The sequence below is a fragment of the Fistularia commersonii genome, chromosome 15, assembly GCF_037954325.1.
Source record: "Fistularia commersonii isolate RoL2024-O1a breed Wild chromosome 15, RoL_Fcom_v1.0, whole genome shotgun sequence".
In the NCBI taxonomy this organism is placed as follows: Eukaryota; Metazoa; Chordata; class Actinopteri; order Syngnathiformes; family Fistulariidae; genus Fistularia; species Fistularia commersonii.
Genome location: NC_141298.1, coordinates 11,350,007 through 11,371,730, shown reverse-complemented (window position 1 = coordinate 11,371,730; position 21,724 = coordinate 11,350,007). Strand labels below are relative to the sequence as shown.

Below are 21,724 nucleotides of genomic sequence, written 5' to 3'. Positions count from 1 at the left end.
GCCCGCCGCTGATTGGTCGCCGGGAAGAGCGGAAGATGAGTGGGGTCTCTTTTTCTTCTTTTTTTCGCCACAAAGGATAGACCCTCCCTTTACTAGGCCTTTAAGTCACGCCTTCCCCAAGTCACTTGACACAGGAACACGGTGGGGGCGGAGATGGGGGGGGTGAATAGATAAGTTTGTTTTAGAAAAAAAAAATGGCAGCTGATATCGCTCCATGGTGGTGATGGTCGTTGGGGGTGTGTGACGTCACGATCACGTGACCTTCCTCGGCTTCACCTCCCGACTGCGCTTCAACGTCTTTTCCTCCTCGAGGCATCGGGTCCTCGTTTCAACTCGGAACCGGAAGTAGCGGCGACGGGAATTATTACGATCACAATGAATTATATTTACGGATATAATATTTTCAGAGGGTCAAATAAATTCAACCCCTCCCCCCGCCCCCTCTGTCTCTCGCTCTGCCCCTCCTAAAAAAAAAAAGATTGTTTTTTTTTTTTTATTTCCTGCTCTGACTCGTGACGTCACACCAGCTGATTGGCCGGCGGAGAGAAAAGAGGAAAAAAAGTTAAGCGACGTTATTTATCACCTCGTTAATTCATCATTACGTGTGTGTGTGCGTTTCAGAGAGAATTCGCACCATATTCAACAGTGTTTACACACACACACACACACACACACACACACTCCATGCCTGTCCTCTATATCCCCTCCTCATTGCAAAAAATAGACAGATAAAAAGTCCCCTCGCTCCTGATTGGTCCGCCGGTTGTGATTGACAGCCGGTGGTCCCGCCCCCTACCCCCCTGTCGGTGTGCTGCACGGAGCCCGAGCATCCGAGGAGTGGAGTGGAAACAGGAAGAGGAGTGGAGGGGGAAGGAAGGAAGGAAGGAGACAGAGAGAGGAGAGGACCGGGTGAGACGAGGTGGCGAGGAGCGAAAGGGAGGAAACGGGGGAGCGGAGGGGCGTGAGGACGAGGAGAGAGGGAGAGGAGGAAGAATAAAAAGGTAAAGAAAGAGAGAGAAAGAGAGAGAGAGAGAGAGAGGGGGATGGATTTGCAGGCGAGCTACTCCAAGTGCTATTTGCCTGAAAGCAAATATACTGCATGCATTGTATGGTGTGCGTGCGTGTGCAGGCGTGCGTGTGCACGTTCCCATCTGCGTGATCTCCCCACGCTGTCATCTATTGCAACGCTTTTTGTTTTGAAAGATCTCTCTTTTTTTCTGTCTGTCTGTCTCTCTCTCGCTTTCTGTTGCGCGCTGCCGTGCGCGTTCATGCAGCGCGACGTGCCGCACACTCACGCGTGCACGTGCACCCATGCAGTTCTCACGTGCGGCGGGTGAAGTGGTGAATGTGTGTGTGTGTGTGTGTGTGTGTGTGTGTGTATTGGAGGTGCGTTTGTGCTGGATTTTTTTTTGGAACTGTTGCAGCCGGTGCGTGTGCGTGTGCTGCTACACTACTGTACACATACACACACATACATACACACATGCACGTACGCGAGTGTGTACAGTAGTGTAGCTGTCCAAGTATTAGCCGGGGCCACGGGGAGGAACTTGGCTCCGGGAGAAAAGTTGCCGCTTTAGTTTTTTTTATGACTTTGACAAAGTAAAATAAAATAAATAAAAATCAAATAAATAAGTCATCAAAATTTTCATGAAAAAAATTGCATGAAACGCGCACGTTTACCCACAGACCCCCCACTCCCCCTCCCCTATGTCTGCCTGCAGGAGGCAAATATCACACCGACTGGATGTGCACGCTACCATCGCCCCGCACACACACACACACACACACACGCGGACGTGCACCCGGCATCTTTGAACCTGTTAACCCGTCTTTGTTCACACGATCTTTCAATGCCCACCTCCACCTCCACCCCCCTTTTCTCACTCTTGACCTTGCCTTGGTACATTCCAGTGCCCCCTCAGAGGGATGTGCTTGATGGAGCGCGCGCACACACACACACACACACACACTCACACACTCACTTACACACACATACCGGGGGAAGCTGCTATTATACAAATGGAGGGGGGTGGATGGAGGGGTAGTCGGGGGGGTCTGCAGGGATGTTATTTTTAGACCCTGGATTAATATTCTCCTCATACTGTACATTCTGGCTCCCTGATTGCGATGCTATTTCCGTCCCACGTCCAATTAAGACGAAACAAGACGGACGTGCGTGGCGACAACGATTGCCGGTCGCGTGTCCGGTCGCCGCCACCACCACCTCCTCATCTTCATCCTCCTCTTCCTCTTCCCCTCCATCTGTTCCCCTTCACGTCTACTTGTGCGCTAGCAAGTCCAGGAGACAGTCCTGGTCTGGTGTGCAGCCCAGTCTTTCCTTTTATGGTATAGGACCCTTCCCACACACACACACACACACACACACATACACACTCTCAAACACACTTATACACGCACACACACACATGCACATCTGCAGCGGTGCTGCTGCTGCAGCTAGCAACCGTCTGCAGATAGCAGGCAGGATTGTGACCGCTCTACTGAACGAGGACAGGCACACACACACACACACACACACACACACACACAGACACACGCACACACACAAGCGGTGTATCAAAAGCACCAGACGCCGACAGAGATGAATGAAGAGGGGAAATGGATGGACTCTCTCTCTCCAACCCTCTCGCTGTCAAATATCACACTCCTCCACCTCCCTGCTCTGCTCTCGGCTCTGGGATAAATGATATCATCGGTTGCCGGGGATACGAGGACACAGAGAGCGAGGGAGGGAGGCGGAAGAGGGAGGAAGAGGAGGGCCGGTATATTTGCTATTAGGGGGAAAATGATCCGTGCAGGAGTTTAGCTGGCCTGCTAACCGTGGAGGTGCACTGTTCCGTCCCCAACAACAGCCGCCGCCAGCGCACCAACTCCCTGCCTCCCACGCGTGCTAGTATGCGCGTGTGTGTCTTTGTGCTTCTTAATAGGCCACACACACACATGCACACACACACACACACACACATGTGTGTTAGAATGGACACGTTTCCTAGGTTACCGGTGCTAGCTTCCAACCGAGCCGGTGACACCTGACACGGCGGCCGCATTCCTGACCGATGGTTCGAGCAACTAAGCCCCGCCCCCTTTGTGTGTGTGTGTGTGTGTGTGTGTGTATGTGTGTGCGTGGGGGGGTGTCACATGACATCATTTAGCCTTGAAGTTAAACTCCAGATGTCTCCGGTTAACCCGCCGCACATGGGTTCGATATCAGGAGGCACTGAGCTATTGTTTATAAAAAAAATAAATAAAAAAAAAACAAAAGCGGCATTTGACTGACATCCTCCCCCACTCCTGTGTGTGTGTGTGTGTGTGCGTGTGTGCGTGTGTATGTGTGCGCACGTGCCAAAACACATGGTGCCAGAAGTCGGGTTGTTTTGACGGACAGGAAGTGATGAAGGGGTCAAAGTGTGTGTTTTGGGGTGGAGGGGCTGGGGAGCCGCCATCTTTGTTTGTGTTTGTTTACACAGCTAAAAAAACAGGAAGTGGCGATTAATCGTGGAGGTGAAGTGAAGATGAGTACTCTTTTGTTTCATCATTAGCTCTCTCTCTCTCTCTCTCTTTCTGCCCCCCCACCCACGTCTAAAAATAAATCGAATTGCGATTGACTTTAAATGGCCCCAAGCCAAGGCAGCGAGCTCTGTCTGGCTTCGCCGTTTCTGTAGCAACCGGCCAGCTAGAGGTGGACTTGGAGAGGAGAGGCTTAGCCCATTCATTGTGTGTGTGTGTGTGTGTGTGTGTGTGTGTTTGGAGAGGGGGTATGGTGCTAAAAAAAAGTGAGCTTCAGGAGGAAAGTGTGACGTGACAGCCAATCAGAGTGAGAGGGGAAGCCATTGCTTGATTAGCTCCGCCCCCTACAGGAAGGATATTGCCGCCCCCCCCCCCCCCCGTGTGTGTGTGTGTGTTTTATAATATGACTTAAATGGGAAAAGTGCAGTTTTTTGTACTGCCAGGCCTGGACCAAACCATAGTCACCCCCAACCCCAGAGTGTGTGCGTGCGCGTGTGTGTTTGTGTATGTGTGTGTGTGTGTCTGTGTGTCTGCGTGTTTGCACATGTGTGCACGCATGTGTGTGTTAAAATATGACTTGCAGGTTAAAAGTGCAGTTTTTTGTGCTGCCTGGCCCATACTCACCCCTGCAGCCCAGTGTGTGTGTGAGTGTGTGGATGCATGTTTGATTGCTTGTGTGTCTGTGTGTGTGTGTGGTTGCATGTATATCTGTGTGCATGTGCAGGGGCCTGTGTGTTTATTCATGTGTGTGTGTGTATGTGTGATTATGTGTCTGTGAGTATGTGATTGTATGTATGAGTGCGTGTGTGTGCATGTATGTGTGCATGTGTCTGTGTATCTTTGTGTGTGTGTGTGTATGCGTGTGTGCGTTTCTTGTATCTGTGTGTGCACGCGCTTGTGTATGTGTGTATGTGTGTGTGCATTTCTTATGTATGCATCTATGTGTACGCATTTCTTGTGTGTGCGAGTGCATTTCTTGTGTGTGTTTATGTGTGCATTTCTTGTGTGTGTATGTGTGTGCGTGCACGTGTGTGTGTGTGCATGTTCTATCTCAGCATGTTCCCTTTGTTCTTGAAGCTGAAGTTGCCCAAAGCCTCCCCCCCCCTCGCCCCTCCACCCCCGGCCTCGGCCGCCATGTGGTTGCCATTACCGGACGACCACCGGCTGCAGTGATTGGACGCTGTGCCGCCGCCGCCGCCGCCAAGCAGAGAGGCAGAGACAGAGCCGTGCACGGGAGTAAAATTGGCCGCCGTTGCACCGAAGCGTGCACTCTGGTGTAAAAACAAAGTGGATATCCCAAAAGGAGTTTGCACGGCCAGGCCCAGCCCCCTTAAATAGGAGGCGGCCGCGGCGCTCGTTGAAAAAATCCTTGGCCGGCTGTGTGTTTACACGACGAGCCGCTGAAGCGTGTGTGTCGTCTGCAGGCTGTTCTTCGGCTCTCAGCTGTGAAGAGGAGGGCCTCCCAAACACAGACCAAGACTGGTAACACACAGTGTCTGAGCGTGTGTGTGTGTGTGTGTGTGTGTGTGTGTGTTAAAACATCCGTTACTGATAGAAAATAAAAGTTGTAAGTGATACCAGAAACAGATCATTTCTGTTCTTATGATTGAATTTTGACGGCAGTAATAATAACGCCACTGTCATAACTGTTCTAACTATGAAATAAACTATTATTTATAAAGTGATAAAGCTTTAGAAGCTGCTAATTAATATTCTACTCTATACAATTTTTTAAACCTTTAAAAAGGTTTGCGTCATTACTATTAATAAAGCTGTCGTTGTTAAATACTTATCCTGTATTGTATGCACTTCTTGGCAGGTAGTTAATGCTAATAAGCTAACGGTAATTTGCAGCTTGTTTATGAAGTTATTTTTGGTATGTGTGTGATCATGCTAGAGAAAGCCTCAGCCAAAATCAACATGGTTAATTAAAATGTTGTTCCTACATTATTCAATGTTACTAATGTATTAACAAAAATATAATTATAAGAGAAAGAACCATGCATATGTTTGTTTAGATTAATTAACCCTTCATTATGCACATATTATTCAACTCAACCATCATCAACAAGGACGCGTTATAACATGTGACGCAACAGTATATTTAACAGTGATGTCTTTCCAGGCCGTTCTGAATGTATAACAACATCATAATAAACAGATTGAAATAGCCTGAATAATTCAGTGAGGTACTTTTTTTTTTTGCTATCGAATGGTAACGGCGGTGTGCACGTCTTTCAGGCTGCATGTATCATCCGGCAGAGCTGTACTCTGGCCGTAGCACATGGGACTCCTACTCGGCCGGGGGGCCTAGCCGAGGACAATGGGCTCCTGGAAGCGGTCGGCCTTGGAGCCAAACGCAAAGGTCAGCGTCACCGCCGCCATGTTTCCATGGTGATCTTTTTTTTTTAAATTATTATTATCTTATTCATATTTCAATGTTGTTTTCGCCTTTTGTGGGGTCGTAAACACACAGGATAGTCCAATAGATGGGAAGGAATCAGCTAAACGGTGTGGAGGAAGAAGGAAGCTTGAAAAATGCTAATTACATGTCCCCTGATATTACCCCTTCAAATCCTGTGAGAGATTGGCTAATGGAAAAAAATGGAAGAAAAAATTTGAAAAAAGTCAGATTTTTATTGAAATGTATATAAATTAATCAATTGTAAGTAAAAACGTTAAAAAGTGGAATACAACTACAGGCCCCGCTGTTTCTGACTCTGGAAATGAAAATAACTCTCAGTGATTTTGATTTTTTTTTGTTTTGTTTTAATCTTTTTTATTTTATATTGTTTAATTTGACTTTTTTTTTAATTTAATTTAATTGTTTTCATTGTATTTCATTTAATTGGTATTGTTTCATTTTGTTCAGTTTGATTACGTTTTTTTTATTTTCTTTTATTTTGTTGCATAGCAAGTCTTTTTATTTTATTCACCATTTTATTTTATCTTTACCTTTATTTTGCCACTATTCATGTTATTATGTTTTGTTCCATTTTATTCAATTTGATTTTTTTTCCACTTTATTTTCTATTAAATCATGGTCAACTTATTCATTTTCATTTATTCATTTTTGCATACACATTTATATTTATCTTTTTTCAGTTTCTTAATTTTCACTTGAAAAAAAATTAAAATATTGTCAAAAATTCAGGAAAAAAATTATATATGTCAGATTTTTATTGAAATATTGCAAAAAAAAACCATCAATTTTAATTAAAACCATTAAAAAGTGGAATCAAACTACAGACCCTGGTGTTTCTGACACTGAAAATGAAAATGACGGTGGCCAAGGATTCGCCTTTTTTTTCGTATCACGTTGAAAAAAATTACATTTTTGGGGCAAAAAAACAACAGACACACAAAAAACCTCGCCTTGTTCTAGGCAACGGAGTTAGCCTTTAGTGTTAGCATGTGGAGGGGTCTCTTCCACGTGCTAACATGCTGATCTCCACCTCTTCATCTGTCTTTCTTGTCTTCTCCTCTGTGCAAACCCATATCGTCCAGATGCCAGGAGGGACGCAGTCAATCACATCATCTGCAAACAAGTCGTCTTTACAGTCGGTAAGTGGAGCAACATTGTTCATTTTTGGTTCCTGCAAACTTCTTTTTTTCCATCCATCGCCACGAGATCCATTCTTACAAGCACTCAAGGTCACATCACGAAATAATTTGGAAAAAATCGTCTAGACACGAACAAGATGATTAAAAACAAACCAAGAAATTAGCAAAGATGTAGATTAGAAATGGAAATTGTCCAATTATTTGCACATAAATTATGTATAATCAGAAAAAAGTGACCCGATAATTCATCAGTTTATTACCGTAATTTACAGAATATAAGCCGCTACTTTTTTCACACACTTTCGACACTGCAACTTAAACAACAATGTGGCTAATTTATGGATTTTTTTGGACTGACGAGCTTTACGCCACCAAACAATTTATCCTCGTCACATCCGACTGATGAAATTACTGTGAAATTCTAAGACCGTTCAATTCCGAAGAAGACGACTTTAACGGTTTTAGTGTGCAGGAGGAAGACCAAGATAGCGATCAGCTGGAAAGCAGGGATAGAAAAAGGATGGATAGATGGACTTTTCATTGTGTTATTTATTATTCATCTTTTTCATCAGCCTTGTTATGGGCATTGTTGGGATAAAAGCATTTCCATTATGTATTTGTGGATGTTATTTGTATGTAATTAATTAAAAGTTGAAAAAAATATTATGTATAAATATCTCGTTACAGCGTGGACACCTGCTACTTATAAAAAAGTGCGGCCTATTATGTACACATAGAGTTATTGTTATTTTTAGCTGGTGCGGCTCATATTCAGGTGCGTGAAATAGTCCGGAAATTACGGTATTATAAGGTTTTTATGCAAGGCTGAGAAAACTCCTTTCAGTCACTGATGCGTTAAAAATCAGAAATTTGTCGTTGCTAGCGCGTCACCCATCATTAGCTCCTGCTTTTTGTTTTCCAGGGAGGAGAGAACAGTCAACGGCGTCCCGGACAAGGGCGTCTCCAAGGGCCACCGGCAGCCGATACGCCCCTGGGGGGGGAAGGAGCAGCCTTTCCAAGGCCAGAACTGGCAGCACGGCTCGGCGCGCTCCTTCCACCAACGGGCCGCCTCCGCCGCCGCTTACCTGACGGGGCCGGGGGAGCGCTACGCCGACTGGGGCGCCGGCGGCTATCTGGTGAGGCCCGGCGGAGGGGCGAGAAGGGGGAGGGTGTCGCGTTTGAGCCGTCTCACGGTTTTCTCGTTCCCGTCTGTGGTGACGACCGAAGCGCGGCGGCGCTCGCCCGCATCGCGCCAGCAGGGAGCTGCAGTCGCCGCCGGAGAGATGGGCGCCGTCGGAGTGCCGCCGCGCCTTCCCGGGTCGGATGGCGGACGGACGGCCGGCGCCGTGGAAGCGGCCGGCCCTCCACCACCACCACCACCACCATCATCACCACCATCACCACCACCAGCGGCGAGACCACCAGCACAGCCCGCCCACGCTGCATTTACCCGCCGGCCGCGAGGAGAGCTCGTCCAAGAGGAGCAGGGATGCCGGCATCGATCAGGTAGAGAGATCCGGAAGCAGGAAAGCACCGTCTTGTTGGGAGGAGCTAAGATATGCTACTATGGTTGATAAAAGTTGAGATGAGTTTACATTGCATAAGTTTAGACAAGTGTGTGTGTGAGACTATTTATTCATTATTTATATACTTATCTATTTATTTATTTACATGTTATTTTATTTTATCCTATTTTTATTTGATTTTATTTTTAGTTTTTGATTAGTTTTTTTAATTTTATTTTGTAACATTTCATTTTACTTTTTCATTTAATTTAATCTTCTATTTGAGTTTGTTTGATTTTTTTTTATTTTATTTTTTTTTACATTTTATTGTATTGTATTGTTGATTTTTTTTTAATTTTAATTTTATTTTGTTACATTTAATTCTACTTTTTAAAATGTTATTTCATTTTATTTTAATTATTTTCATTTTATTTAATCTTCTGTTCAACTTTGTTTCACTTTGTTTTGCTTAATTTTATATTTTTTATTTTGTTACATATCAAGTCTTTTTATTGTATTCCCGATTTAATTTTATTCTCCCTCTATTTTGCCACATTTCATGTCATTTTGTTTTGTTCTGTTTTGTTTGATTTTTTCACTTTATTTTTTTTATTTTATTTCGTTTTATTTTGTTTATTTAATCAATTAACTCATTTTCAATCGCAATCAATTTATTAATTTTCATTTCTTCATATAATTTTATATATTCATCTTTTTTTTCATTTTCTCAATTCTCATTCTAACCTGATAATCCAGAAACTAAATCAACATCTCGGTTCCGAGTCTGATTCTTGCTCAACAGCACCACTTGCTGGTGACATGCATCCATGGCACTAAGAACTTTGTGTGTGTGTGTGTGTGTGTGTGTGTGTGTGTGTGTGTGTGTGTGTGTGTGTGTGTGTGTGTGTGTGTGTGTGTACGTGCACGCCAGTCATCTCATCCCGGGTCACGGCGCCCGCCGCTGCTCGGCCCATCGCCACCTCGCCACCACCGCTGCACCAACAAGGCTGAGTGGAGGAGCCATCCCCCGGAGCAGCGCACCTCAGCGCCGCATCAGGTGGGCGACAATAATCCCACACGCTAATCTGAGAGTAACGATGTAATGCTTCGCTCATGATCTCGAGTCAGAAGTTTAATCCCGAGGAAAATCTTTGTTTCCTCCAATTTGGCAATGGCGCAGATTATTTGGACAGTTTAATTTTAACATATTGTACTGCATCATCGTGATAATGTCACATAGATTTTTAAATGATATCTTGCTAATTTCACATACATTAGTAGATGATTTCTTGCTAGTTTCCTGTGGATTATTAGTCACTTCAATGCTGTTTTCATGCAGAATATTTGATAAGTTCTTCTTGGTTTGTTGGGTTAATTCCAGGGAAAAATCTTTGTTTCGTCAATTTGGCAATTCCACGGATTATAGTTTGCTGCAAATGTCACAGATTATTCTGCGTTTTTTTTGCTCTCATAGATTATGAAATGATTTCTTGCTAATTTCACATATTATTAGATGATTTTTGTCTTATAGTCAGTCCAATCTTATTTTCAGTCACATTATTAAATTGTTTGTTCTTGGGTGTACTAGGTTAAACCTCAGGTAAATCTTTGTTACATCCATTTGGCAATTATGCAGATTGTTAGACAATTATTTTACAAATTATTCTTCTAATTTCACCTAGATTATTATTTGCTAGTTTCATGTAAAGTATTAGTCAATTCAATGCTATTTTCAATCACATTATTAGATACTTTCTTCTCGGGTTATTTCCCGGAAAAATCTTCTCACTCATTTGGCAATTCTGCAGATTATCAGTCAGTTTTCTGCTAATTTCACAAATGATTTTTGTAATTTCACAGATTATTAGATGATTTCTTGCTAGTTTCATATAGATTATTAGTCAATTAAATGCTGTCTTCATAAAGATTATTAAATTACTTTTTGTGAATTTCACAGGTCTAGACGATTTCTTCCTTATCAAGCAAAGATCATTAATCAGTTTCCTCCTCATTTAATGTAGATTAATCAGCAGTTTGCTGGGAATTTCACAGATTATTCTGCATTATTTTGCTAATTTCACATAGATTATGAGATGATCCGCTGTTAATTTCTAAGATTACTTGACAGGCTCTTGCTAATTTCACGCAGATCATTAGCAAATTTCTTGCTAATTTCCCATTGATGATAAGATAATTTCTCACTAATTTCATGTTATTAGTCAGTTTCTTGCTAATCTAACACAGATTAGTTTGTGATTTTTTTGCTAATTTCACAGAATATGAGTTGAATTCTTGCTGCTTTCACACAGATTACATGATTTTTTGCTAACTTTCAAACATCTCGCACATCACGTGTTTTTTTTTTTTAAGATTGGACTTGTCCTGTCTCGGCGTCGACTGATCACCAGCCCCTATGATGGTCATTGTTTGATTTCTTAAATGCGCAGGAAACATCCAAACTGCGATCCGGGCCGCACGGCTTCTGCAGCAGCAACCCCAGTGCCCAAGCCCAGAGCGGCTGCAGCAGCAGGCCACCGCCGCCGCCGCCGCCACCACCGCCACTACATCTGGACAGTAGAGGGAAGGTTTACCGGAAAATGTCGTCCTCACCAGCAGAACACACCCGTGTGCCTTACAGCCACCAAAAACATCACTACCACCATCAGCGGCACACAGGTCACCTCAGAGCCCTCCAGCACAAACCACCGCTGCACCCTCAGGAGGAGAAGCCTCCTCGGAGTCACCTCCACAAGCAAAGCACAGTAAGCATACAACTGCCGGGTCACTTCCTGTTTCTTGCTCATAACTGTTGTATGCAAATTTTAAGGTCATTGTTATGATTTAAAAAGACGAGATTACATCCCTGAGTGAAAGTTGGGCGTCTTCCAGGAACCTCAGCGCACTCATCTAAGGGGCATTTCAAGAGATCCAGTCACCTCCAGGTCTCCCGGTGCAGAAGCTCCTCCCCATGCGTCCTCCCTCTGCAGCCCAAAAGATACTGCCAACAGTCCACGTGCTTCTTACAGCCCCTCGCCGTTCAGAAAAGACCCCTCAACCCTGCGCCCGTGCAGCCCGGATCTCGGCGGGCGACAAGGAAGTCCGTGCGGCAAGCCGAGTCCCGCATCCGCCGCCTCCCCTCCGCCTTCAGATGGCCCCAAATCCAGGATCCCTCGCGTCAAACACCGGAAGAGCTCCCAGCACAGGCAGCCCCCCCACGGCCGCTCCAGAGCCGGCAACCCTGAGAAAGAGCCGCCGGAGGTGCAGAAAAAGGCAGCGGGCAAGCAGAAGGACAAGCTGTTGAAGAGGGAGAGGAGCGAAGTGCAGAGAACCAACCGCAAGGATGAGGAGAGGAAGCGGCGGAAGAAGAAAGAGGAGAAGAAGCTGGGTGAGCGGAAAAAGAAAAGGGACAAGGTGGCGAGGAAGGAACGAAAACTGGGCCTGAAAAGCAAAATCAAGGGCACCTCCGCCAGCTCTGTGCCCCCTCCGCCGCCGTCACCATCCCAGAATTGTAAAACGGCCAGGATGGAAGGCAGCCCCCCGAAGCTCCCTGACCGGGAAGAGCCAGAATGGCTGCGACCTGCCAACACCAGCGCCAGCGGGACCGGGGATGAACCTGTTCCCGCCTCATCTCAGTCAGAAGCCGGACCAAAAGCCCAACGCAAAGACACGCTCCCCTCACTGCTATTCAAAGCCTTAGCGCCCCTCAGCGCGGCGTGCGCCGTCGGCAAGGATGACCTGCAGGGAAGGCTCCTGAACGCCCCGGACCTCCAGCCCGTGGCGGTGATGGGAAGCTTGCAGGAAATTGGAGACAATCTCGCCAACACCCCGCCGGTCCTCAGCTGGCAAGGCTCCCCGGTGTCCGATCTCGGGGAGGACGAGGAGGAGCTGGAGAAGGGCGTCATGAGCAGACCCGTCCTCCAGCCCAGCCCCACTCAGTGCTTCTCTCCTCCTCCTCTGGACAGCGAGATTGCAGAGAGCGCCATGAGCGAGTCCTTCGAAGACACGCTGGATGATTTCTACCGCGACGGTGCGGCCAGAGTCTCCGAGGAGAAGAAGGAGAAAGAAACATCCGACTCGCTGCTCCGCGACCTTCACCACAAGGCGGGACTGGATGACGTCTTCAAGAGCCTCGCCAACTTCCTCGGTGGCCAGAGGGTGGCGTGCCGCGGGGGTCCGTTCGGGGGGCCCCTGCCCAGCGACGCCAAAGGGGTCAAGTTTGCTTCCTCTCTTGCCCTGGGGCCGGAGATCCGCTCTCATGAGCATCAGGACGTGGAGTCAGATCCCTCGTTGTCCTCCGGTCACCAGTCTCCAACCCACTCTACCTCAGATCCGTTTTTGCAGGACGTCGTCCAACCGGCACGGGAGAAGAACGCCGAAGGTGAGGGCGATTTAAAGAACGCGGAGATCCTCCCAGAGAGACCCCTCTTGGATGAGTCGCTGAGCGCCGAGTTGAGACTGACCACCACCCACGCCGACTCCTTCACGGGCCTCCTCGCCGCTTGTGCCAAGGAGGAAAGGGTTAACCGTGAGGCACGGGAGCCCCGGATTGCAGACAGGAAGAGAAAAAAGAAGATCAAGGAGGAAGGAGAGCTGAAGATCAAGATAAAGAAGGAAGAAAGCGGCGGCGGCGGCGGCCCTCGGAAAAAGAAGCAGACCAAAGCGAGGGATTCGCAAGGAAGGGGCTTGTCGAAGACACAAGTGTCCTCTTTCTCCCAGAATTCTCCCAGAATCCCCAAAGATCAAAGCAAGAGACGGAACCGCAGGAATGCAAAGATCGTCTTGGAGAACAAGGAGGCAGTCAGCGAGCTGGAAAAGGCAGCATCCTCGGCAACCGGAAACCCAGACTCCAAAACCGGCGTCCTCATGCCAGACGTAGCAATCGGTACACCCAAGCTTTGCGCCGCCAGACCACCCCGCTCACTCGCACCGCCTGACCCCCTCAAGCTCAAAGCGCTGTCCATGGGCCTGTCCAAAGAGCTGAAGATCCTCCTGATCAAAGTGGAAAGCGCCGGGAGGCAGACATTCAACATATCAGAGGTGGAAGAGCAACTCATACCGCTTTCCAAGATCTCCATCAGGAACACGGGCGCTGAGGTGGTGCGAGCCTGCAAGTAAGTTTCGCCGGCAGGAGGTAGATACCCCGTGACTGTGCGACACCGGTCGGTTTCTAACACTGGCTTTCTTTCCCCTAGGGGCGCAAAGGTGAAAGCCAAATTCAAGGAGTCCTTCCTGCTCCCTTCACTCTCAGTCAAGCCCAACATTCCCATTGATACGCCCATCCCGCGGGAAAAGCTCAACCCTCCCACGCCGAGCATCTACGTGAGTCCACACAGACTAACGAAACCAACCAGGTCTCAGTAAGTGATGGCGTCTGCAAAAACTGCAAGCGTCATGTTTCTGATACGGGCAAAAAGAAGATTTAGGGTTTCCCAGGATATGCTAAGCACTTTTTTAGGGCTGATGGTTTGTCCCCCGGGCCTTGTCCTCTTCTTGTTTCGTCGGTTTGTCAGTGACAATGCAGAGATGACTCGTATGCCAGGCATTTACTTCATCGAAGCCCAGAAACACTGCGTATAGAAGGCCCCTGGGGACATGACTTGCGGACAGACTTGTCTACCTATCCTGGTTTGATTCATGTGGTCTTACAAATAAGTCCAAACGGCTGAAGAATAAGCGATGGCCCCGCCTCCGACGCTATGAGGCGCCCATTAGCATACCACAACGCTGAGAAGATGTTAACACACCTGCGATGAAATCTTTGAAAGGGTGAAGGATCTAACCTTCGCAAAGTATCAGCATACAAGGGTTGTTCGGTTGAGGGTGACAATGGCGTCTGGAACAACGTCACTGGGTGCAGGTTTAGCGCAGATGGATTTGAACTGAGAGTAGATGAAGAGGCAAAAAGAAAGATGCTTTTTGTTCTTTCCCCACCTGGCTTTGGTTCCTCGAGCTGCCCGTACCCGAGCAGCTCCCGCGAGGTCCGTCCAAGACGGTTCCGCGCCATGCTCGGGATTGTTTTCGCTTGCGCTGCCGTGGTTTGGCATTTTTTTTTCACCATCACACTTTGTTGTCTCTGCAGTTGGAGAGCAAGCGGGACGCCTTCTCGCCAGTTCTGCTCCAGTTCTGCACCGATCCCAAAAACGCAGTCACCGTCATCAGAGGCCTGGCCGGATCCCTGCGCCTGAGTAGGTTTACAGACCGCACCGGGCGGATAATCCACCCCGGACTAATCTGCCGTTTTACCCCAAACCACTGCGCGTGTGGTCTCTCCGTTCAGTTTGGTACTCGAGTCTCCGGTTACCCTTTGAACATAAACATTCATCATATCCAGACCAAACACAGAGAATGCAGCTCTTCCGGAGGTCCTTCCTGTCTCTGACACACAGCTGCTGCACCCGCTTTGCAAAGTTGCTGATTTGAAAAGGCAAGAGTGGAGCCAGGAGATGTTTTAACATGCGCTGTGGTGCAGTCAGTGTGAAGATCAGGGCTCCGCTAGGGTTTGACTTGTCCTCAAATGTACAGACCACTTTGCGCCTTCTAGTGGCAGCAGAAGGAAATGAAACCAGTGAGCAGGAAAATAACAAGGGCAGCAAATCCAGCACAAAAGTTCGGTAATATTGTAATAGTTTGGTGAAACTGTCCGAGGACCTGGACGTATTTTTAGCTAACAAGGAAACGCTCCATGTTGCCACGAAAGGATATAAGGAAGAGAAATAAGAAAGGCAACTGTAGCATGTAGCATGTAGCACGTAGCGGTAACCTCAACAGCACTAATAGTCCAGTCTCACGCGAGTCTTGTGTCTTCTTCTCCCACCCAAGATCTCGGGCTGTTCTCCACCAAGTCCCTGGTGGAGGCCAACGCCGATCATGCCGTGGAGGTGAGGACCCAGGTCCAGCAGCCTGCCGACGAGAACTGGAACCCCAGTGGCTCGGCCCAGACGTGGCCCTGCGAGAGCAGCCGCTCGCACACAACCATCGCCAAGTACGCCCAGTACCAGGCATCCAGCTTCCAGGAGAGCCTGCAGGTAGACATTTTAGCTCGTGGAAAAACACAAGCTTAAGTTCCATTCGCTCCACGTTTGTGTATTCAATTGCGTATGACGCAATGTCCTTGTTGAGCCACTAGAGTCGCCCAGGCCATGCTCGATGCTAGACCATTGAATTGGCTGATATTTTTTAGTACAAACCCCAACTTCAAGTTAGCTTCAACTTCATTGAAAGTGGTCAGGGGCGCTGCAGATAGCACTTCACCTCACAGTCAGAAGGTTCTCGGTTGGATTCCAACAGGGGACCCTCTCTGTGCGGAGTCTCCATGTTCTACACGTGTCTGCGTGGGGTTTCCTGCCAAAGTTCCAAGAACGTACAGGACGCTTGTCCAGGTGTGTGAATGAGAGGGTGAAAGGTTGTATGTCGATATCTGGGCCAGTTAGTTGGAGGCTGTTGATTGACTGTGGGCTGGATGAAGGTAGGTGAGTAGCTGTGGTGACTCCTGAAGTGAGCAGCCCAAAGGCAAAGAAGAAGAGCAGATTATTTTCACTTGCAGAAGCACATTGGGATTCAGATGTATTGTATTAGTACATTGTGACGATGTACTAATCTGCGGCCAAGCTGCCAGCTAAGCTCCTGCAGATGTGTTCCAGGAGGAGAACGCGAGTGACAATGAGGACGAAGACGAAGACGAAGCAGAGGCGGATAAAACCAAAGCCTCGGATGAATCACCCGCCACGAAAGCAGCTCTGATATCAACCCACAGTAAAACCAGTTCGGCTCCTGCCCCCGGCAAGGGCCAGCCCCTTTCCGCCACCACCATACCCAGGTGAGAGCGTTGCGGTTGTCGGTGGTTGCGGCAGCCGTCACCAACCCATCGCTTCCTCCTCTTGATTCTGACCTCCCCTGTTTTTCAACGCCAGCCCGGAACAGAAAACTGTTGGGAAGATCATCAAATTCGGAACCAACATCGACCTCTCAGACCCCAAAAGGTAAGCTCGGCACGACCGTCCGCTATCTTCCCAAAGTTCGCGCCTTTGCCGAGCAGCCGACGCCACCGGTTCTCCGCCCCATCTCTTCCCGTGACCAGGTGGAAGCCCCAGCTGCAGGAGCTCCTCAAGCTGCCGGCCTTCATGCGCGTCGAGTCCAGCAACAACATGCTGAGCCACGTGGGCCACACTATCCTGGGCATGAACACGGTGCAGCTCTACATGAAGGTCCCCGGCAGCCGCACACCAGGTGGGCGCCGCTCGCCCCCCCCCTCCGCTTCTTAGGCTACCTTTTCGTTTCTTTTTAAATTGCGACAAAACGTTCCCCGCTCAGGCCACCAGGAGAACAACAACTTCTGCTCGGTCAACATCAACATCGGGCCGGGCGACTGCGAGTGGTTTGCTGTGCACGAGCACTACTGGGAGGCCATCAACAAGTTCTGCGAGAAGTGAGCGTCTGACGTCCCTTCCCCCCTCGCTGTTTTTTTTTTTTCTTTTTGCGCGCTAAGCTGCAGACGTCTCCCCTCAGGCACGGTGTAGACTACCTGACAGGCTCCTGGTGGCCGGTTCTGGAGGACCTCTACAGCTCCAACATACCGGTGTACCGCTTCATCCAGAGGCCCGGTGACCTGGTGTGGATCAACGCGGGGACGGTGCACTGGGTCCAGGCCGTCGGCTGGTGCAACAACATCGCCTGGAACGTGGGACCCCTAAACTGTAAGTGCTGCATGTCTGCAGCCTAACTCAGACCGGCAGGACACCCAGGGGTGACAAAAGAACTCGCTTCTAAGACCTTATTTGACTCCGGAGTGCAGAGAAGATGTTGGATTTTAGCCTGAAAGGAGAGGGAGATTCATTCATTTGTTATCGACATCGCTTATTCTCCTGTCAGGGTCAGTGACTGGGCGAGAGGTGGAGTTGGCCTTGGACCGGTTCATCACAGGGCAGCCAAAAGAGACATACAACTATTTGTTCATTCACTCACTCACTCATTCTCTTATATCCTGGTTCCGCCACGTTGTGGATTTTTAACTTTTTTACCAAATTTTATTTTGCAGATTTTGCAGATTTTTTGACATTTCACCATTTGTTGTATATATGTCGGCATTTTTTTATTCTTTAATTATATTGGTAAAAAAAAAGCATTTTCTGAGGTGGCAACAGGTATTCTATATCCTGGGCTCTGATTGGCTCAGCAACCGTAGCATTGTTCTCCACATCGCCCACGCTTAGCATGCATTCGACATCTCCTCTGCGCTGTTGTGTTTGTGTGACTTAGCAGAGAAAGTTTATTTCATGCCCCACTATGGCACCCAAACATCTCGCACCTTCTAAGATGCAAAGATGCTAAGAAGCTCACCATCTTAGAAAAAGTGCAATTTATGTAAAGGACGGCAGAGTAAGTAAAGCAGTAAATAAATAAACATACATATGATAAAGTGCTAAATAAATAAAAATAAAATTTAAATGAATATATATATGTATATATGCAGATTTTTTGTGGAAGCTCATGCGATAAACACGGGATTACTATGCAACCATTCACACATCTGGACAATTCAGGGTCTCCAATGAATCCAATGCCTCCAGCATGTTTGGACTGTGAGAGGAACCTGGAGGCAACCCATGGAGCCACGGGGGAGAACATAGAGACTCCACACTCGGAGGACTTTCTCGCTTCCACAAAACTCCATTTGAAAACCTGGTGGAAAGCTGTGTGGTGTGGAAACAGCGCCATCTGTTGGCCATGTGCTGACTAGCAGATATGAAAGCTGGTGAGCGGAGATGGTGGTCTTTCAGGCGGTCCACCGTTGGTCTCCACTGAGCATGGAGGGGAGAAGATAGGGTGAACCTTCACATCAGTGTGTGTTTTAACCTGCTGTGTGTGTGTGTGTGCGCATGTGTCTCCAGCCTATCAGTACCAGCTGGCCCTGGAGCGCTTTGAGTGGAACGAGGTGAAGAAGGTGAAGTCCATCGTTCCCATGATCCACGTGTCCTGGAACGTGGCTCGCACCATCAAGATCTCCGACCGGGAGACCTTCAGGATGATCAAGTGAGTGTGCCGCGTTTTCTATCGAGCATTTCCACCTCAACCGTTCACCCCACACACACACTCCCTTCGGTGTTCTTCTCCTCAGACACTGCCTGATGCAGTCCATCAAGCACATCCAGATCCTCAGAGACCAGCTGGTGTCAGCCGGGAAGAAGATCTGCTACCAGGGTCGCGTGAAGGACGAGCCGGCCTACTACTGCAACGACTGCGACGTGAGTCCATCCATCCATCAATCTGTCCGTTCATCCATCCATCTATCAATCTATCCATCCATCTATCTGTTGTCCAATCATAAATGAAATCCATCTACGTTTTCATCTATCCATGCAATGTGAGGTGAGCTTAATCTGGAGTAGGATGGAGATGGAGATCATGGATTGCAGAAGTTCACGGTGTTCGGTGTGTGTGTGTGTGTATGCAGGTGGAGGTGTTTGACGTGCTGTTTGTGACCAGTGAAAACAGCACTAAGAAGACGTACGTGGTCCACTGCCAGGACTGCGCCCGGCGCCGCAGCCCCGCGCTGGCAGGGGTGGTGGTGCTGGAGCAGTACAGGGTGGAGGAGCTGGTCAGGACCTACGACAGCTTCACGCTGGTACGTCACCCTCTGATCCTCTGGGTCCGTCCGTCCATCCATCCATCCATCCATCCGTCCATCCCTCCATCACTCTGTCTGTCCATCTTTTCATCCATCTGTCCGTCCAACGATCCATCGATTGATCCATCCATCCGTGTGTCCTCAGATTGCAGGTGAACCTGATGTGTTTTTAAAATATCCCTTCATTCAATTTCATTTATTTTCACATCACACCTTTTCTTGCCGTCGGCTTCTATAGCCGGCAGGAAGTCCAACGCCAAAACGTAGGGTCGCCACGGTAACACAACACAGCACCAACCTACCAGTGACAGAACAGTCCTAAGAGCTGCTGCTCCAGGAAGCAGTCTTCTCCAGGGGAACCTGTTTACTTCTGCATTCCCAAGGCACTGAAGAAGAGAAGGAAGTAGAAGAAGAAGAAGAAGAAGAAGAAGAAGAAGAAGAAGAAGAAGAAGAAGAAGAAGAAGAAGACAAGGACAACATGGAGGTGGAAGATGCCACAGCGATCATGGAATAACAACCATGGACTATCAGATGGGATGAAGAAGCATGCGCTTAGCTGGTTCCCTACGTTTTTCTGGAGAACGTGTAGATGTTCCACTGAAACCCCAGGAACCCCCATTGAGGGGTTGCAGACCAGAAGAGCTCGGACCTCTTCGTCGCTCCACTTCTGTCAGCTTCCACCGGTTTTGTGGCAAGCAAACATCTAACCGTGATAGCTTTTTGAAAAAAAGGTCAGATGGTCCTGGAAGCTTTTCCTGGTCCCTCTTCATTGAGAAATTAGTTCCTGAGAAAGTTCAAGGTGCAGGAAAAGGTTCCTACAATGCAGAAACAGCTAACATAACGTATTTCTCCTGTGGGTTGTGTTCTTCTCCTCCCCTCAGGCTCCATCGCCCTTCTCCAAGTGACGTCCCCCTCCTCCGCCGCCACATCCGGACGGCAGCACAAGACGCGAACCTTTCCCCGCGGGAAAAAAAAAAAACAACAAAAAACGTAAACGCCCACCCGGATCGGCAGTCGGCGTTGTTTCCTCCATATTGTTTACGTCTCACTCACACACACACGCACACACTCAAAACGACAACGACGACAAAAGGTATGGATTCTCAACTAGACTTACCGCGGCTCTCCGTCTTCCCATCGCCGCTGATTGGACGGAAAAAAAAAAAAAAAAATAGGACGACTAGCATTTCAGATGTGTACAGCGACAACAACAACAACAACAACAACAACAAATGTGAGCACTGCTACACTGTTAGCGCCGAAAAATCAGGTTCTATGTTCAACGGACACTGCTGTGATTCTAAAGCGTCAAGTAGCCTTTTTATTTATTTTTTTTGTGTGTTTTTGTTTTTTCCTGGGGGTGTGATTGCGTGTGTGTGCTTGCGTGTGTGTGTGAGTGTGCATGTGTGTGTGTGTGTATTGATTCAGGTACTTTTATGCAAATTCAGAAGAACTTTTTTACACCGATCTAGTTATTCTACATGTCCGTGAATTTGCTGTGATTCTATTGTACCAGCAGGGGAATCGCTTCACAGGAGAAGTAGCTGATTGTCACCTTTTGGCATTGTTATACTGGTCCCAGTTTGTTTTTGTTATTTTTTTTTTGTTGTTTTGGTTTTTTTTTTATTTTGATATTCAGGTAAACTTGGACATTTGTAACGCCTGTCTGTAAAACTCTCCGAGGTGCTATTCCAATCGTATTTATTCTCGTTCGATAATTCAAGACATTTTTACCAGCCTAGAGGTACACCACATTGGCCTTGTGAACTGTATTTAGAGATGTAATTAGAGTATAAAAACACACGCAAGGGTTTTTAATGTAAAAAAAGACAAAAAAAATCTAAACTTTTATCCGTTTCTCTAAAATACGGGTTTACCAGACGACTAATATGGTTTCATTCCAGGTCGGGGTTTTCTTTTTCCGACTCAAATTATAATTGGTGTGAATTTTAACGATACAATCCCCCCCCCCCCCCCAAAAAAAAAATCTAATCAGATGTGGTGTCGTTTTTTTTTTTCTGGAATGGGGAACGGAATCCTTGTTTTATACCTCCTTCTTTTTGTTGCGATGTTTCTCGTTTCTAGATGACATGGAAAATAAATAACTGTAAATTGTGAATGGATTAATGGAATACACAAGTGGAGCGCGTAGACGGGAGCACAAAGAAAAGATTGGGGAGGGGGGTTAACATCCTCGTATAAAAGTGCCAGTTCATATGCAAATCTTTTACCAAAACTATCATACACGTCTGAATTCTATTATTCTATAAAAACTGCTGGGAATACACTTGATTTTTGCCTCACATCAACACTTAATCTTGCCGTGATAAAAGAAAAAAAAAATGTAATTCCTATTTGCACGTGCTGCAAAACCTCAAAATATGCAAAAAATGATCACCGGACAAACATGCAAATGTGCAGAATAATATATTTTCAGTGGAAGGTTTTTGAAGGAATGCACTCAGCTCTGTGGGTGTGCTGCAGCTCCTATGTGTTGAAA

At 47.4% G+C, this 21,724-nt stretch overlaps 1 protein-coding gene across 2 annotated transcripts; it reads left to right on the top strand.

Annotated features, from left to right (window-relative positions):
• Positions 1–866: 866 nt before the first annotated feature.
• kdm6bb (lysine (K)-specific demethylase 6B, b) lies at positions 867–20,268 on the top strand. 2 transcript variants are annotated; one of them, XM_086160253.1, is made up of 21 exons: positions 867–1,001; positions 4,956–5,013; positions 5,773–5,896; positions 7,039–7,095; positions 8,018–8,231; positions 8,323–8,601; positions 9,532–9,657; positions 11,048–11,362; positions 11,490–13,711; positions 13,793–13,919; positions 14,680–14,785; positions 15,420–15,625; positions 16,241–16,416; positions 16,511–16,579; positions 16,678–16,826; positions 16,911–17,025; positions 17,106–17,293; positions 18,488–18,629; positions 18,715–18,841; positions 19,051–19,221; positions 20,106–20,268. In XM_086160253.1, the coding sequence occupies exons 3-21, from the start codon at positions 5,778–5,780 to the stop codon at positions 20,127–20,129; spliced, it is 4,932 nt and encodes a 1,643-aa protein (XP_086016379.1). In that variant the 5' UTR covers positions 867–1,001; positions 4,956–5,013; positions 5,773–5,777; the 3' UTR covers positions 20,130–20,268. The 2 variants fall into 2 exon arrangements, with proteins under 2 accessions (XP_086016379.1, XP_086016380.1); XM_086160254.1 differs by lacking the exon at positions 867–1,001 and having other exon boundaries at positions 4,909–5,013.
• The last annotated feature ends 1,456 nt before the right edge of the window (positions 20,269–21,724 follow it).